Source organism: Salvelinus alpinus, chromosome 1, assembly GCF_045679555.1.
Source record: "Salvelinus alpinus chromosome 1, SLU_Salpinus.1, whole genome shotgun sequence".
Lineage (NCBI taxonomy): Eukaryota > Metazoa > Chordata > Actinopteri > Salmoniformes > Salmonidae > Salvelinus > Salvelinus alpinus.
Genome location: NC_092086.1, coordinates 16,437,296 through 16,455,969, shown reverse-complemented (window position 1 = coordinate 16,455,969; position 18,674 = coordinate 16,437,296). Strand labels below are relative to the sequence as shown.

Sequence of the window (18,674 nt, the reverse complement as noted above, 5' to 3'; positions counted from 1 at the left end):
GCCTGTATATTTAAAATGTCCCACTTCAGCCTTCATAGAGCATTTCATCAGCCTGTATATTTAAAATGTCCCACTTCAGCCTTCATAGAGCATTTCATCAGCCTGTATATTTAAAATGTCCCACTTCAGCCTTCATAGAGCATTTCATCAGCCTGTATATTTAAAATGTCCCACTTCAGCCTCCATAGAGCATTTCATCAGCCTGTATATTTAAAATGTCCCACTTCAGCCTCCATAGAGCATTTCATCAGCCTGTACAAGATGTTGTTCTAGTGGTATCATTTCATGTGGTGGGTAGGTACAGTTAGTGAATGATCTGTATGGATACTTGTGATCTTCTACTGTAAATACCATTCTGCTGCTCAGTACCCTTCGGTTTCCATCCATCCAGTTTATTGTCCATGTCCAACCACCTCTGACTCACCAAGTTGTGTGTCTGACCCCTGACCTCCCTTCTGACCCCTCTCCTCACCAGCCACCCTTCCCTCTCTCCCCCGCCTAGGAAAGCTGAAGGGGGTAAACCCGTCGGGACATCCACCTCCGTGGCCCCAGGCCCGGCAGAGCTGCCGCCAGAGTACCTGACCAGCCCCCTGTCCCAGCAGTCTCAGGTAGTGGTCCAGGAAACAGTAAGTGAATGTATGGCCTAAGAGACGACCCCCTGGTGGTGATAGCCAGGGTCAGGGTGTCTGCGTCCCAAATGGCACCCTATTCCCTACATAGTGCACTACTTTGGGCTGTGACCACCAGAGCTCCATAGTAGTGCACCAAATAGGGAGTAGGGTTTAATTTCAAGTGCAGACCCAGACAGTCTCATCCTCCCCAATAGAGACGACATATGGGGATCAGTTTAACATGCCATAAACTACAACATGGGAGTTGTAGTTTGATGAGCTTTGTGGGGGGGGGGGGGTTGTAGTTTGACATGGTAAAATGATTCCCAATGATCACCAATCATCTCCCTCCCCCCTGGAACACACAGAAATCAAGTCTTTGTTATTAGATTCTTATAAGGCCCCACCTGCTATCTCTCGTTTTGTCTTTCTCCTAACGTTCCCTGCCTCCTTGACCACGGTGGGGTTCCAGGTTGTGTGTGTTTGCAGTGAGGCTGCTCCTCAGTTCATGCCCCTTGGTTGGAGAGCGAGGCAGCAGCAGTGTTCCCTCTGCAGTCGGGGGGTTCAGGTGATCAGATCTCACAACGTCTGTAGGACTGTTTTATGGTGAACCATCCATCCTGGAACTGCAACAATATGACAAAGCGATATTCTGAGACGTGAAGCACAACTGCAATGAAGACCACCTGGAACGCAGCCATTGGCTTGGCTTATTACCCAATGCCCACCCTGCTTTACCTTCCCTGGTGTTTCTCCTCTAACCTTCCCCTCCCTGGTCCTCTCTCCTCCCTGGTCCTCTCTCCTCCCTGGCCCTCTCTCCTCCCTGGCCCTCTCGCCTCCCTGGCCCTCTCTCCTCCCTGGTCCTCTCTCCTGTGGGCCCCTGTTCCTCCCTGGTCCTCTCTCCTCCCTGGCCCTCTCTCCTCCCTGGCGCTCTCTCCTCCCTGGTCCTCTCTCCTCCCTGGTGCTCCCTCCTCCCTGGTCCTCTCTCCTGTGGGCCCCTGTTCCTCCCTGGCCCTCTCGCCTCGGGGCCTCCCTCCCCTGGGGGTTTCATCTCTTTTCCCTGTCTCACCAGGTGCCCCCCAAACGGGATGAGGCGGCCCTGCAGGAGGAGGAGGAGCTTCAGCTGGCCATCGCCCTATCACAGAGCGAGGCTGAGGAGAAGGAGAGGATGGTGGGTAGTGCTGTATATAAATAAAGGGACTGTAGCTCCACAGTGTGAATGGAAAGACACTGATACATGTTGTGTGTCTACAGAGACAGAAGAACTCGTACGGGGTCTACCCCAAAGCTGACCCCGCCCCAGTCACCTCCTCAGCCCCCCCCGTCAACTCACTCTACTCCTCTCCTGTGGTAAGACTTACTCTCATCCACTCTCTCCATCCTCTCTTTCTGTCTATAGATGTACTCTGTGTTAACACCATCCTCTCTCTCTGTCTATAGATGTACTCTGTGTTAACACCATCCTCTCTCTGTAGATGTACTCTGTGTTAACACCATCCTCTCTCTCTCTAGATGTACTCTGTGTTAACACCATCCTCTCTCTCTCTAGATGTACTCTGTCTTAACACCATCCTCTCTCTCTATAGATGTACTCTGTTTTCTACACTATGTCGTGCCGCCCCACTAAGTCTCTTGTGAAGTATTACTTAGTAACTGGTACATTATGACGGCTCCATATTATACTGAACTGCTGCACATCTTTTCATCTAAATATTTATTTATACCCGTAAGTCATCTTTTACACTAACCACCTAGTTGGTCAAGAGGTGAATAATGAGACATGTACTCTGTTTGTATGTGTTGTTATGTATGGTAATGTGTATATTCAAGTACCACTATGCACCTGTAATTACTATGCCGGGGGCCTATGCACCTGTAATTACTATGCCGGGGGCCTATGCACCTGTAATTACTATGCCGGGGGCCTATGCACCTGTAATTACTATGCCGGGGGCCTATGCACCTGTAATTACTATGCCGGGGGCCTATGCGCCTGTAATTACTATGCCGGGGGCCTATGCGCCTGTAATTACTATGTCGGGGGCCTATGCGCCTGTAATTACTATGCCGGGGGCCTATGCACCTGTAATTACTATGCAGGGACTTAACCATGTATAGGGTCTGTTGTTGTAATGTATAATGTGTGTGTTCTCCACAGAACTCCTCTGCTCCCTCAGCTGAAGATGTGGACCCTGAGGTAAGACACATGTCAACTCTGACACTCCTGTGCTGTCTCTGGGCTGTCTCTGTGCTGTACTGTACTGTCTCTGACACTCCTGAGCTGTCTCTGACACTCCTGAGCTGTCTCTGACACTCCTGAGCTGTCCCTCTGCTGTCTCTGTGCTGTCTCTGTGCTGTCTCTGTACTGTCTCTGACACTCCTGTGCTGTCTCTGTGCTGTCTCTGTGCTGTCTCTGTGCTGTCTCTGTGCTGTCTCTGAGCTGTCTAGAATTAAACCTACGTCTCATTTGATACAGTTACATTTACAGCTCAGACTGCACTGTAGTGTAAATTAACTATATACTGGGGTGAGTTTCCCAGAAACATACAGGTGATTACTAGATCATTGGTTGTCCATTGCTCACCTATGGACTCATGATCTTTCTGCTAAAGATCGTCTTTATGTGTTTGGGGAACTGGTCCCAGGTCAGTATGTCTAGTCATGTTTTGGTTGAGAGGACCTGATCTATAATGGTCTTCTCTCCAGCTGGCTCGCTACCTGAACAGAACGTACTGGGAGAAGAAACAGGAAGAGGCACGCAAGAGTCCCACCCCCTCTGCCCCTGCCCCCGTACCATTGGCTACTGAGCCCCTGCCAATCAGCCAGCCCCAGCCAGTGGAAACTGTCGCACCACTCCCAGCTCAAGTCGTCATGGCCCCGCCTCCAGTCAACGTAGTGGAGGTTAGTTGTACACTACTGTGTTATGAAAGATGGAAGACAAACGGATTTTCTTTTTTATTCAGGTGAAAATTCATGCATAGCAGCAGAGATTGAAGTAGATTTGGATTAGAAATGACTACATGCTCCTTTTCATTAGCTGTTTGTTCCTCCTGAATGACTCCACTTTCCCTCCTCTCCTTTCTCTTCCTCTACTCCCTCCTCTTCCTCCCCGTCCTTCCTTTCACCTCTTCTCTTCCTCCCTTTCTCCTCTCCTCTTCCTCCACCATCCTCCCTTTCTCCTCTCCTCTTCCTCCGTCGTCCTCCCTTTCTCCTCTCCTCTTCCTCCGTCGTCCTCCCTTTCTCCTCTCCCCTCTCTTCTTCCCCCGTCCTCCCTCTCTCCTCTCGCCTCTCTTCTTCCCCACCCCCAGCAGCAGTATCAGAATGGTGAGTCGGAGGAGAACCACGATGCGTTCCTGAAGGCTCTGCAGAATGCGGTCACCACCTTCCTGAACCGTATGAAGAGTAACCACATGCGTGGTCGCAGCATCACCAACGACAGCGCCGTGCTCTCCCTCTTCCAGTCCATCAACACCATGCACCCCCAGCTACTGGACATCCTCAATCAGCTGGACGAGAAGAGACGTGAGTTAGGGGGGGTTGGTTTTGTGTGTGTGTGGGGGGAGGGGGGTTGGTTCTGTGTGTGTGTGTGTGTGGGGGGAGGGGGGGGGGGGGTTTGGTTCTGTGTTTGACTTTGTTTCAGTTTTTGTAAGAGATTCTCTGAAGCCGTGATTCAATCTGATCGCGCTTTGTCTGCAATGCATGTTTTAAATACTATGTTCCCATGTTCGTGGAGACCACATTCACTGTAAACGATACATATGTCTCAATCAGGAATGGCCTATAAATGGCATATTGTCCAAATCTGTGATTGGATTGAATCCCGGCCTAACTCTTGCTGAAACCGTGAGCATGTCTGCTTGTTGGTTTACCATGTTTGTTGTCTTGGTCCTGTAATGTTTAACCGCTGTCTAACTAAACATCTCCATGTCTGTCTGTCTGCCAGTGTACTACGAGGGTCTACAGGACAAGCTGGCCCAGGTGCGTGATGCGAGGGCCGCCCTGAACGCCCTACGAGACGAGCACAGAGAGAAGCTGCGTTGTGCTGCCGAGGAGGCAGAGAGACAGAGACAGATCCAGCTGGCCCAGAAACTGGAGATCATGAGACAGAAGAAACAGGTGACAGACTGGGGAACAACAGGGCTGGGAGTCTGTTTAGGAGGGGTGTTATTACAGATAATAACAGGTGACAGACTGGGGAACAACATGGCTGGGAGTCTGTTTAGGAGGGGTGTTATTACAGATAATAACAGGTGACAGACTGGGGAACAACATGGCTGGGAGTCTGTTTAGGAGGGGTGTTATTACAGATAATAACAGGTGACAGACTGGGGAACAACAGGGCTGGGAGACTGTTTAGGAGGGGTGTTATTACAGATAATAACAGGTGACAGACTGGGGAACAACAGGGCTGGGAGACTGTTTAGGAGGGGTGTTATTACAGATAATAACAGGTGATAGACTGGGGAACAACAGGGCTGGGAGTCTGTTTAGGAGGGGTGTTATTACAGATAATAACAGGTGACAGACTGGGGAACAACAGGGCTGGGAGTCTGTTTAGGAGGGGTGTTATTACAGATAATAACAGGTGACAGACTGGGGAACAACAGGGCTGGGAGTCTGTTTAGGAGGGGTGTTATTACAGTCAATAACAGGTGACAGACTGGGGAACAACATGGCTGGGAGTCTGTTTAGGAGGGGTGTTATTAGAGATAATAACAGGTGACAGACTGGGGAACAACAGGGCTGGGAGTCTGTTTAGGAGGGGTGTTATTACAGATTATAACAGGTGACAGACTGGGGAACAACAGGGCTGGGAGTCTGTTTAGGAGGGGTGTTATTACAGATAATAACAGGTGACAGACTGGGGAACAACAGGGCTGGGAGACTGTTTAGGAGGGGTGTTATTACAGATAATAACAGGTGATAGACTGGGGAACAACAGGGCTGGGAGTCTGTTTAGGAGGGGTGTTATTACAGATAATAACAGGTGACAGACTGGGGAACAACAGGGCTGGGAGTCTGTTTAGGAGGGGTGTTATTACAGATAATAACAGGTGACAGACTGGGGAACAACAGGGCTGGGAGTCTGTTTAGGAGGGGTGTTATTACAGATTATAACAGGTGACAGACTGGGGAACAACAGGGCTGGGAGTCTGTTTAGGAGGGGTGTTATTACAGATAATAACAGGTGACAGACTGGGGAACAACAGGGCTGGGAGTCTGTTTAGATATATTGTGTAGAACAGATCAGCTGTAGAATATTTAAAGGCCCAGTGCAGTAAAAAACGTGATTTCCCTGTGTTTTCTATTTATGTCCACACTATGAGGTTGGAATAATAGTGTGAAATGACAATGCCATTTTAGTGTAAGAGCTGTTTGAGAAACAACAGCCCGACAACACCAGGCTGCAAATTTAGTTAATAGACCAATAAGAATGAGTTCCAAATCTCTCCGCCAATAGCAATTCTTGCTTTGCTAAGAAGCACATTTTTGTTTCTTTTTGACCATTTTAATTGAAAACAATTACAGTAAGGTACTTAATTGTTAACCAGAAAGGATTTGATGTTGAGATAAAAACTGCTGCATTGGACCTTTTTAATAGAATAATTTGAACCCTGAGATTCAGTAGGATTTAGTCACATGATGAGGTATGGGTTGTTCTGCGGTAGGGGGTTAGTAACGTGATGAGGTATGGGTTGTTCTGCGGTAGGGGGTTAGTCACGTGATGAGGTATGGGTTGTTCTGCGGTAGGAGGTTAGTAACATGATAAGGTATGGGTTGTTCTGCGCTAGGGGGTTAGTAACGTGATGAGGTATGGGTTGTTCTGAGGTAGGGGGTTAGTAACGTGATGAGGTATGGGTTGTTCTGCGCTAGGGGTTAGTAACGTGATGAGGTATGGGTTGTTCTGCGGTAGGGGGTTAGTAACGTGATGAGGTATGGGTTGTTCTGAGGTAGGGGGTTAGTAACGTGATGAGGTATAGGTTGTTCTGCGGTAGGGGGTTAGTAACGTGATGAGGTATGGGTTGTTCTGCGGTAGGGGGTTAGTAACGTGATGAGGTATGGGTTGTTCTGAGGTAGGGGGTTAGTAACGTGATGAGGTATGGGTTGATCTGCGCTAGGGGTTAGTAACGTGAGGAGGTATGGGTTGTTCTGCGGTAGGAGGTTAGTAACGTGATGAGGTGTGGGTTGTTCTGCGGTAGGGGGTTAGTAACGTGATGAGGTATGGGTTGTTCTGAGGTAGGGGGTTAGTAACGTGATGAGGTATGGGTTGTTCTGAGCTAGGGGGTTAGTCACATGAGGTATGGGTTGTTCTGCGGTAGGGGGTTAGTAACAATGAGGTATAGGTTGTTCTGCGGTAGAGGGTTAGTAACGTGATGAGGTATGGGTTGTTCTGCGGTAGGAGGTTAGTAAAGTGATGAGGTATGGGTTGTTCTGCGGTAGGAGGTTAGTAACGTCATGAGGTATGGGTTGTTCTGCGCTAGGGGGTTAGTAACGTGATGAGGTATGGGTTGTTCTGCGCTAGGGGTTAGTAACGTGATGAGGTATGGGTTGTTCTGCGCTAGGGGTTAGTAACGTGATGAGGTATGGGTTGTTCTGCGCTAGGGGTTAGTAACGTGATGAGGTATGGGTTGTTCTGCGCTAGGGGTTAGTAACGTGATGAGGTATGGGTTGTTAGAGATGGGACCTAGAGATGCAGCGTCAGCCTGTTAGGTGATATATGGTGTCTGATGTGGTGATATATGGTGTCTGATGTGGTGACCTGTGTTTCAGGAGTACCTAGAGATGCAGCGTCAGCCTGTTAGGTGATATATGGTGTCTGATGTGGTGATATATGGTGTCTGATGTGGTGACCTGTGTTTCAGGCGTACCTAGAGATGCAGCGTCAGCCTGTTAGGTGATATATGGTGTCTGATGTGGTGACCTGTGTTTCAGGAGGACCTAGAGATGCAGCGTCAGCCTGTTAGGTGGTATATGGTGTCTGATGTGGTGACCTGTGTTTCAGGAGGACCTAGAGATGCAGCGTCAGCCTGTTAGGTGGTGTATGGTGTCTGATGTGGTGACCTGTGTTTCAGGAGGACCTAGAGATGCAGCATCAGCCTGTTAGGTGGTGTATGGTGTCTGATGTGGTGATATATGGTGTCTGATGTGGTGACCTGTGTTTCAGGAGGACCTAGAGATGCAGCGTCAGCCTGTTAGGTGGTATATGGTGTCTGATGTGGTGATATATGGTGTCTGATGTGGTGACTGTGTTTCAGGAGTACCTTGAGATGCAGCGTCAGCTGGCCATCCAGCGGCTCCAGGAGCAGGAGAAGGAGAGACAGATGAGGCTGGAGCAACAGAAACACACCATCCAGATGAGAGCCCAGATGCCTGCCTTCCCCATGCCCTACCCACAGGTAGACACTATACTATACTATAACCTACCCACAGGTAGACACTATACTATACCGTCTCCTACCCACAGGTACCCTATACTATACCGTGCCCTACCCACAGGTAGACACTATACTATACCATGCCCTACCCACAGGTAGACACTATACCGTGCCCTACCCACAGGTAGACACTATACTATACCATTCCCACAGGTAGACACTATACCATGCCCTACCCACAGGTAGACACTACACTATACTCTACCATGCCCTACCCACAGGTACACACTATACCATGCCCTACCCACAGGTAGACACTACACTATACCATACCATGCCCTACCCACAGGTAGACACTATACCATGCCCTACCCACAGGTAGACACTATACTATACCATACCATGCCCTACCCACAGGTAGACACTATACCATGCCCTACCCACAGGTAGACACTACACTATACCATACCATGCCCTACCCACAGGTAGACACTACACCATGTCCTACCCACAGGTAGACACTATACCGTGCCCTACCCACAGGTAGACACTATACCGTGCCCTACCCACAGGTAGACACTATACCGTGCCCTACCCACAGGTAGACACTATACTGTACCCTACCCACAGGTAGACACTATACCGTTCCCTACCCACAGGTAGACACTATACCGTGCCCTACCCACAGGTAGACACTATACTATACCATTCCCACAGGTAGACACTATACCATGCCCTACCCACAGGTAGACACTACACTATACCATACAATTGCCTACCCACAGGTAGACACTATACCATGCCCTACCCACAGGTAGACACTATACCATGTCCTACCCACAGGTAGACACTACACTATACCATACCATGCCCTACCCACAGGTAGACACTATACCGTGCCCTACCCACAGGTAGACACTATACCATGCCCTACCCACAGGTAGACACTATACTATACCATGCCCTACCCACAGGTAGACACTATACCATGCCCTACCCACAGGTAGACACTATACCGTGCCCTACCCACAGGTAGACACTATACCGTGCCCTACCCACAGTTAGACACTATACCGTTCCCTACCCACAGGTAGACACTATACCGTCTCCTACCCACAGGTAGACACTATACCGTCCCCTACCCACAGGTAGACACTATACTATACCATGCCCTACCCACAGGTAGACACTATACTATACCATGCCCACAGGTAGACACTATACCGTGCCCTACCCACAGGTAGACACTATACCGTCCCCTACCCACAGGTAGACACTTTACTATACTATGCCCTACCCACAGGTAGACACTATACCATGCCCTACCCACAGGTAGACACTATACTATACCATGCCCTACCCACAGTAGACACTATACTATACCATGCCCACAGGTAGACACTATACCGTGCCCTACCCACAGGTAGACACTATACCATGCCCTACCCACAGGTAGACACTATACTATACTATACCCTACCCACAGGTAGACACTATACTATACCATGCCCTACCCACAGGTAGACACTATACCATGCCCTACCCACAGGTAGACACTATACTATACCGTGCCCTACCCACAGGTAGACACTATACTATACCTTGCCCTACCCACGGGTAGACGCTATACCATGCCCTACCCACAGGTAGACACTATACTATACCATGCCCTACCCACAGGTAGACACTATACTATACCGTGCCCTACCCACAGGTAGACACTATACTATACCATGCCCTACCCACAGGTAGACACTATACTATACCATGCCCACAGGTAGACACTATACTATACCGTGCCCTACCCACAGGTAGACACTATACTATACCGTGCCCTACCCACAGGTAGACACTATACTATACCATGCCCACAGGTAGACACTATACTATACTATACCCTACCCACAGGTAGACACTATACTATACCATGCCCTACCCACAGGTAGACACTATACTATACCGTGCCCTACCCACAGGTAGACACTATACTATACCATGCCCTACCCACGGGTAGACACTATACCATGCCCTACCCACAGGTAGACACTATACTATACCATGCCCACAGGTAGACACTATACTATACCGTGCCCTACCCACAGGTAGACACTATACTATACCGTGCCCTACCCACAGGTAGACACTATACTATACCATGCCCACAGGTAGACACTATACTATACCGTGCCCTACCCACAGGTAGACACTATACTATACCGTGCCCTACCCACAGGTAGACACTATACTATACCATGTCCTACCCACAGGTAGACACTATACTATACCATGCCCTACCCACAGGTAGACACTATACTATACCATGCCCTACCCACAGGTAGACACTATACTATACCATGCCCTACCCACAGGTAGACACTATACTATACCATGCCCTACCCACAGGTAGACACTATACTATACCATGCCCTACCCACAGGTAGACACTATACTATACCATGCCCTACCCACAGGTAGATACTATACTATACCATGCCCTACCCACAGGTAGATACTATACTATACAATGCCCTACCCACAGGTAGATACTATACTATACCATGCCCTACCCACAGGTAGATACTATACTATACCGTGCCCTACCCACAGGTAGATACTATACTATACCGTGCCCTACCCACAGGTAGATACTATACTATACCGTGCCCTACCCACAGGTAGATACTATACTCTGCTCTCTGGACGGCACACAGGGGAGTTAGTCTTCAAACAGAGCCTTGGAGAAGGCGTGTCACGACACACTGTTAGTCTATAGAGGTTCTGCACACTGTTAGTCTAGAGGTTCTGCACACTGTTAGTCTATAGAGGTTCTACACACTGTTAGGCTATAGAGGTTCTACACACTGTTAGTCTATAGAGGTTCTGCACACTGTTAGTCTATAGAGGTTCTGCACACAGTTAGTCTATAGAGGTTCTGCACACTGTTAGTCTATAGAGGTTCTGCACACTGTTAGTCTATAGAGGTTCTGCACACTGTTAGTCTATAGAGGTTCTGCACACTGTTAGTCTATAGAGGTTCTGCACACTGTTAGTCTATAGAGGTTCTGCACACTGTTAGTCTATAGAGGTTCTGCACACTGTTAGTCTATAGAGGTTCTGCACACTGTTAGTCTATAGAGGTTCTGCACACTGTTAGTCTATAGAGGTTCTGCACACTGTTAGTCTATAGAGGTTCTGCACACTGTTAGTCTATAGAGGTTCTGCACACTGTTAGTCTATAGAGGTTCTGCACACTGTTAGTCTATAGAGGTTCTGCACACTGTTAGTCTATAGAGGTTCTGCACACTGTTAGTCTATAGAGGTTCTGCACACTGTTAGTCTATAGAGGTTCTGCACACTGTTAGTCTATAGAGGTTCTGCACACTGTTAGTCTATAGAGGTTCTGCACACTGTTAGTCTATAGAGGTTCTGCACACTGTTAGTCTATAGAGGTTCTGCACACTGTTAGTCTATAGAGGTTCTGCACACTGTTAGTCTATAGAGGTTCTGCACACTGTTAGTCTATAGAGGTTCTGCACACTGTTAGTCTATAGAGGTTCTGCACACTGTTAGTCTATAGAGGTTCTGCACACTGTTAGTCTATAGAGGTTCTGCACACTGTTAGTCTATAGAGGTTCTGCACACTGTTAGTCTATAGAGGTTCTGCACACTGTTAGTCTATAGAGGTTCTGTGTAAATGGTTGCTGCAGGTGTTTTATCTGGCGTTTACCTTAGTGGCTGTTCTTTTTGTCCAGCTCTTGTGTAAATTCCTCTCCGTTTCACCCTAGATGCAGTCTTTGCCCCCCAACGTGGCAGGAGGGGTGGTGTACGGGCAGCCGGGGGGACCCCCCAGTTACCCAGGCACCTTTAGCCCCTCAGGGTCAGTGGAGGGGTCGCCCATGCACAACGTCTACATGAACCAGCCTGGACCAGGACAGTACCAGGCCATGCCTCCAGGTTAGTACAGACCCCAATGAGTCAAATGTTTGTGTCTTGTTGAATAGCATGGTAGTTAGTCTGGGGGCCAGCATGTCTTGTTGAATAGCATGGTAGTTAGTCTAGGGGCCAGCATGTCTTGTTGAATAGCATGGTAGTTAGCCTGGGGGCCAGCATGTCTTGTTGAATAGCATGGTAGTTAGTCTAGGGGCCAGCATGTCTTGTTGAATAGCATGGTAGTTAGCCTGGGGCCCAGCATGTCTTGTTGAATAGCATGGTAGTTAGCCTGGGGACCAGCATGTCTTGTTGAATAGCATGGTAGTTAGTCTGGGGCCAGCATGTCTTGTTGAATAGCATGGTAGTTAGTCTAGGGGCCAGCATGTCTTGTTGAATAGCATGGTAGTTAGCCTGGGGGCCAGCATGTCTTGTTGAATAGCATGGTAGTTAGTCTAGGGGCCAGCATGTCTTGTTGAATAGCATGGTAGTTAGCCTGGGGCCCAGCATGTCTTGTTGAATAGCATGGTAGTTAGTCTAGGGGCCAGCATGTCTTGTTGAATAGCATGGTAGTTAGCCTGGGGCCCAGCATGTCTTGTTGAATAGCATGGTAGTTAGCCTGGGGGCCAGCATGTCTTGTTGAATAGCATGGTAGTTAGTCTAGGGGCCAGCATGTCTTGTTGAATAGCATGGTAGTTAGCCTGGGGACCAGCATGTCTTGTTGAATAGCATGGTAGTTAGCCTGGGGACCAGCATGTCTTGTTGAATAGCATGGTAGTTAGCCTGGGGGTCTGCATGTCTTGTTGAATAGCATGGTAGTTAGCCTGGGGACCAGCATGTCTTGTTGAATAGCATGGTAGTTAGTCTAGGGGCCAGCATGTCTTGTTGAATAGCATGGTAGTTAGCCTGGGGACCAGCATGTCTTGTTGAATAGCATGGTAGTTAGCCTGGGGGCCAGCATGTCTTGTTGAATAGCATGGTAGTTAGTCTGGGGGTCTGCATGTCTTGTTGAATAGCATGGTAGTTAGCCTGGGGACCAGCATGTCTTGTTGAATAGCATGGTAGTTAGCCTGGGGGCCAGCATGTCTTGTTGAATAGCATGGTAGTTAGCCTGGGGACCAGCATGTCTTGTTGAATAGCATGGTAGTTAGCCTGGGGGTCTGCATGTCTTGTTGAATAGCATGGTAGTTAGCCTGGGGACCAGCATGTCTTGTTGAATAGCATGGTAGTTAGCCTGGGGGCCAGCATGTCTTGTTGAATAGCATGGTAGTTAGTCTAGGGGCCAGCATGTCTTGTTGAATAGCATGGTAATTAGTCTAGGGACCAGCATGTCTTGTTGAATAGCATGGTAGTTTGTTTGATGTGGCAATGCGTTACAAGGAGTGGCAAGATGGCACAAACAGATCTGGGAACAGGATAAATGCTGGAGTGTCTCAGAATCAGGGGTGGAATCAGGGGTGGAATCAGGGGTGGAATCAGGGGTGCTCCTCCCCTTTGATGCTATAACAGCCTCCACTCTTCTGGGAAAGCGTTCCACTAGATGTAGGAACATGGCTGTGGGGACTTGGTTCCAGGCTAGGTTGGGCACTGACATTGTGCGATTAGGCCGGGCTCTCAGTTCGTTGGGGTTGAGGTTAGTGCAGGCCAGTCAAGTTCTTCCACACCAATCTCGACAAACCATTTCTGTATGGACCTGGCTTTGTGCTCAGGGGGGCATTGTCATGCCTTAACAGGAAAGGGCCTTCCCCAAACTGTTGCCACCATTATTCCTCCTTCATGAACCTTTACAGGTGGCACTATCCATTAGAACAGTTAACATTCTCCTGGCGTCCTCCAAACACATTGAGCATGGTGATCTTGGGCTTGTGTGCGGCTGCTCGGCCATGGAAACCCATTTCATGAAGTTCTTGTGCTGACGTTGCTTCCAGAGGCAGTTTGGAACTCAGTAGTGAGTGTTGCAATCGAGGACAGACGATTTTTACGTGCTTCAGCACTCAGCGGTCCCGTTCTGTGAGCTTGAGCTCCTAGACGTTTCCATATCACAATAACAACACTTACAGTTGACTGGTGCAGCTCTAGCAGGGTAGAAATGTGACCAACTGACTTGTTAGAAAGGTGGCATCCTATGACGGTGTCACTTTGAAAGTCACTGAGCTCTTCAGAACGGGCCATTCTACTGCCAATGTTTGTCTCTGGAGATTACATGGCTGTGTGCTTGATTTTATACACCTGTCAGCAGCGAGTGTGGCTGAAATAGTTGAATCCACTAATTTGAAGGGATGTCCACATACTTTTGTATATATTGTGTACATTGACCTTCTGTAACGTGACGCTCCTGTGTTTGCCTCCCTGCTCCAGACCCCAACATGTACATGTACCAGCCTGCAGGAACCAATGGGCAGCCTGCACTCCCTGGCCAGGCCCCGCCCACCACTAGCCCCGCCTACTCTAACTACCAGCCCACACCCACACAGGGATACCAGGTGAGAACAGAGGGGGGAGTGTCATGCCTGTTACAATACTATTGGTGTTGAAATGGAAAAGTGGTAGTGGACTCCCTCATACGGAGTTTGTCGTCTAGGTAACTAGGTTTCCTCCTTAATGTGAACTACATGATGTAATAATGCCTGATGTCACGGCCCAATGAGAGGCTCAGCATTACACCGTCAGATCAAATCAAATGTTATTTGTCACATGCGCCCGAATACAACAGGTGTAGACCTTACAGTAAAATTCTTATTTTACAAGCCCTTAACCATCAATGCAGTTTTAAGAAAATTATTAATTGTTAAGTAAAACAATAGAAAATAAAAGTAAAACAGCAGTCAAATAATAGTAGTGAGGCTGTATACAGGGGTACCGGTACAGAGTCAATGAGCAGGGGCACGGTTAGCTGAGGTAATATGTACATGTAGGTAGAGTTAAAGTGACTATACATAGATTATAAACAGAGAGTAGCAGCAGCGTAAAATAGGGGTCTGGGTAGCCCTTTGATTAGCTGGTCAGGAGTCTTATGACTTGGGGGTAGAAGCTGTTTAGAAGCCTCTTGGTACTAGACTTGGTGCTCCGGTACCGTTTACCGGAGTCCTTTTAAAATGTGTTTCAGGTTTCATGTCACTCTTTCATTTTGTTTCCTGGTCCTCACTTTCTAAAGCTCAGCGTGGCTCCTCCTCAGAGCTGTTTGACTGTTATTTAGCATCATAATGGGATGATGATTATAGAGGGAGTCAAACGGCTCACGACTAGTGTTCTAATAGATTATAACCACATCATAATACATTCTACATGTAGGCTTTAAATCCTCTGTTAGCGACGTCTGTAATGTTAATATTTTCTTGTGTCATCGGTCTCAGCAGAACGTGGTGTCCCAGGCCCAGTCTCTGCCCCCCATGTCCCAGCCTCCCCCCACTAACGGTATGTCCTATGTGGCCTACCCTCCACCTTACGCCATGCAGAATATGATGGCAGCCCTACCTGGGCAGGACCCCAACATGCCCCCACAACAACCCTACATGCAGGGCCCAGGACAACAGCCCATGTACCAACAGGTAGGAGTCCTTGGTTTCTCTTCCCCCTCTCTTCCTGTCTCTCTCTTCCTCTCTCTCTCCTTTCTTCCTCTCTCTCTCCTTTCTTCCTCTCTCTCTCCTTTCTTCCTCTCTCTCTCCTTTCTTCCTATCTCTCTCCTTTCTTTCTCTCTCTCTCCTTTCTTCCTCTCTCTCTCTCACTCCTATCTTCCTCTCTCTCTCACTCCTATCTTCCTCTCTCTCTCACTCCTCTCCTTCCTCTCACTCTCCCTCCTCTCTTCTTCCTCTCTCCTCTCTTCTTCCTCTCTCTCCTCTCCCTCCTCTCTCTCTCCTCTGACTCCTCTCTCTCTCTCCCTCTACCAGCATAGTGTTGCCTGTCTATAGGGGGACTTCTGATTCTGTATGTCAGAGGTTTGTTCTATGTGTTATGTAGTGGGAGTTGCAGTGAGGGATTGATGGTAATCTCTCATCTGTCTCTGTGTAGATGGCTCCCCCTGGTGGCCCCCAGCAGCAGGTTCAGCAGCAGCAGCCTCCGCAGGTCCATCCAGGCAGCGAGGCACAGCTCATCTCCTTCGACTGATCCATCCACCTGGCTAGCTCAGCTTAACGTTACCACCTGCTGCTGGCAGGGTTCAACACTACACCCTCTCTCTCCTCTTCTGTCCTCACCTCTCTCTCCTCTTCTGTCCTCACCTCTCTCTCCTCTTCTGTCCTCACCTCTGTCCTCACCTCTCTCCTCCTCTGTGTTCTCTCTCTCTGCTGGGCTCGTGGCCTGGATTCCCCAACAAACACACATGTTTCTTACAATGTTTCTGTTTTGTTAAGGCAATGTTGTGAACTAACGGACATGTTACCCCTCCTCCTAGACATCCTCTCTCCCCCACCTGACATGGAGGATGAGAGGAGTGAGGAGGGGGTTAGGTAGGGTTACTATGCACCATGCATACCCCGGAACCTAGACGGGGAGGGACTACCTGAACTTATAACAAACACTTTCCCTTTTAATGCGTTTGGCTACAGTGTTCTCTCCTCTCTCTCTGTCTCTCTCTCTCTCTCTGATAATGTATGTAGTCTTTCTCTTCTGAAAGTAATATCTGAAGCTCATCTAGTCAGTGGTATAATAAAGGAACAAATCAAATATGATAGGAATCAATGGAATCTAAGACAAGACCATAATCATCCTTCCTCATATTTGTATAAGCTAGTTTGCATGTTAAAGTCCTTATTTTCATGGACATGGCAGATGTTACAGCAGTAACTGTTCTGGAGTCATATTGTGGTGAGTGGCCATGTTTCATACTGCCTGCTTGGTTGACCGAGGCTGTGGGAGTTAATGGAGATGGGGGAGGAAAGATGTAGGACAGAGCACAGAAAGCACCTCGAACAGGTTCCAGGGTTCTAGTGAGTGTCAGAGAAGGGAGGCATGGAGGGAGGAATGGATGAATGGAGGGAGGAATGGATGAATGGAGGGAGGAATGGATGAATGGAGGGAGGGAGGGAGGGAGGGAGGAATGGATGGATGGAGGGAGGGAGGAATGGAGGGAGGGAGGGATAAATGGATGAAGGGAAGGATGGAGGGAGGAATGGATGAATAGAGGGAGGGAGGGATGAATGGAGGGAGGAATGGATGAATGGAGGGAGGGAGGAATGGATGAATGGAGGGAGGGAGGAATAGAGGGATGACTGGATGGATGCACTAACCCACCTCTCCTAACCTCCTGAGTTTACATTCAAGTGTAATTTTCCACACACACATCCACTGACACAGAGCTCATTTTAAAGTATAGATGGGCCGTCTTATGTTGGTAAGGCTTGGTAGTGTTTTTCACTATATCTTTTTGAGTTGATGGAGAACATGGGAGAAAGAACCTTTTTATTAGTTTGTACATGTCTGATAGTTATCTTCTCACCAATCAGACTGGCTGAGGGGAAGCAGTATGGGACTACAATAAAACACTTACATCCAGTGTGGAACTACAATTCCCAATACTCACAGCTCCAGAGACAGATTACCACCATCACTCTCTCAATGTGTCCTATGTCACAACTGTTGGCATAATGGGTCTCTCCGAACAACTCCATTAACCACAATGCCTTGCGTCACACTCCAGGAGGAACTAGTGTGAATATAACTTAAGATTACAAATATTAACTAGCAGTTATCCAGAGGGTTGCAGTCAGGTCTATATGGCTGTTTACACAGGCAGCCCCATTCTGATCTTTTGACCAATTAGTGGTACAAGACCTGATCTGATTGGTCAAAAGATCAGTTAGTGGCAAAACCCCCAGAATGGGGCTGCCTGTGTAAACACAGCCTATGAGAGAGTAGAGACCCTCTGACCGTGTGTCCTAAAAAATAGCACCCTTTTCCCTATATAGTGCACTACTTTTGACCAGAGCCCTATAAGTGTGTGTCTGTGGGTGCTGAGATGTAGACAGGGCTGAGATGGAGTTATCTGATCTGTAGAGGGGGACTACATTAGATGGGCATCCATTTTGTTTCTGGTGCTAGTTTCAGTAAATTTCGGTTTAATCACAAAACTATTTCCTCGTTTCCTTTCCTTGGTTCTTCTTCCAATACTTTGCCCGCTTCCGTCTGTTTTTGAGGAGGAGGAGGAGGAGAGAGGACCTAGGGGAGGGAATCAGGAAAAAACTTTTGAGATCCACCCTTTCGGAGTGTCTTTCAGAACCCCGTGGGTCGCGAGTGGAGAGGTGGTGGTAGTCAGTTCTTCAGGGTATGTACATGTGTTGTGCATGTATGTAACATACACCCAATCAGTGACTTCTTCTGTAACCCCTTTGATGCCATCTTTGAACTTCTTTACTTCATCATTAATGATCTTCTGTCTGACCTCTTTAAAGTCATTTTAAGATTATATTTAATAAATATCTTGTTCTCTTGTCCACCTGCTTTGTGTGTTTCTGTCATATTGTCTTTGGGATCTGAAGTAGGCTGAGTGCCAGTCTGTTGTCATGCCAACTCCTTGTCACTCATTGCCATGCAATGCAGTTGGCAAGTGCACAAACAGATCTGGGACCAGGCTAGATGCATTGTCATGGAGTTGGCTATACAGCACAAACAGATCTGGGACCAGGCTAGATGCATTGTCATGGAGTTGACTATACAGCACAAACAGATCTGGGACCAGTCTAGATGCATTGTCATGGAGTTGACTATACAGCACCAACAGATCTGGGACCAGTCTAGATGCATTGTCATGGAGTTGACTATACAG

The 18,674-nt window shown here is 48.2% G+C and overlaps 1 protein-coding gene across 11 annotated transcripts in view; it reads left to right on the top strand.

Moving 5' to 3' along the window:
* Positions 1 to 18,342, top strand: part of hgs (hepatocyte growth factor-regulated tyrosine kinase substrate) — a 30,815-nt gene extending 12,473 nt beyond the window's left edge. For 2 of the 11 annotated variants that reach the window (XM_071392721.1, XM_071392791.1), the window contains 12 exons: positions 476 to 626; positions 1,684 to 1,782; positions 1,866 to 1,961; positions 2,770 to 2,808; positions 3,318 to 3,512; positions 3,920 to 4,133; positions 4,555 to 4,727; positions 7,868 to 8,008; positions 11,773 to 11,941; positions 14,273 to 14,397; positions 15,268 to 15,462; positions 15,923 to 18,342. In XM_071392721.1, the coding sequence (XP_071248822.1) occupies positions 476 to 626; positions 1,684 to 1,782; positions 1,866 to 1,961; positions 2,770 to 2,808; positions 3,318 to 3,512; positions 3,920 to 4,133; positions 4,555 to 4,727; positions 7,868 to 8,008; positions 11,773 to 11,941; positions 14,273 to 14,397; positions 15,268 to 15,462; positions 15,923 to 16,018 (1,693 nt within the window). In that variant the 3' untranslated portion in view covers positions 16,019 to 18,342. The remainder of the gene's footprint in view (positions 1 to 475; positions 627 to 1,683; positions 1,783 to 1,865; positions 1,962 to 2,769; positions 2,809 to 3,317; positions 3,513 to 3,919; positions 4,134 to 4,554; positions 4,728 to 7,867; positions 8,009 to 11,772; positions 11,942 to 14,272; positions 14,398 to 15,267; positions 15,463 to 15,922) is intronic. The other 9 variants (XM_071392782.1, XM_071392774.1, XM_071392809.1 and 6 more) reach the window with 9 other exon arrangements.
* The last annotated feature ends 332 nt before the right edge of the window (positions 18,343 to 18,674 follow it).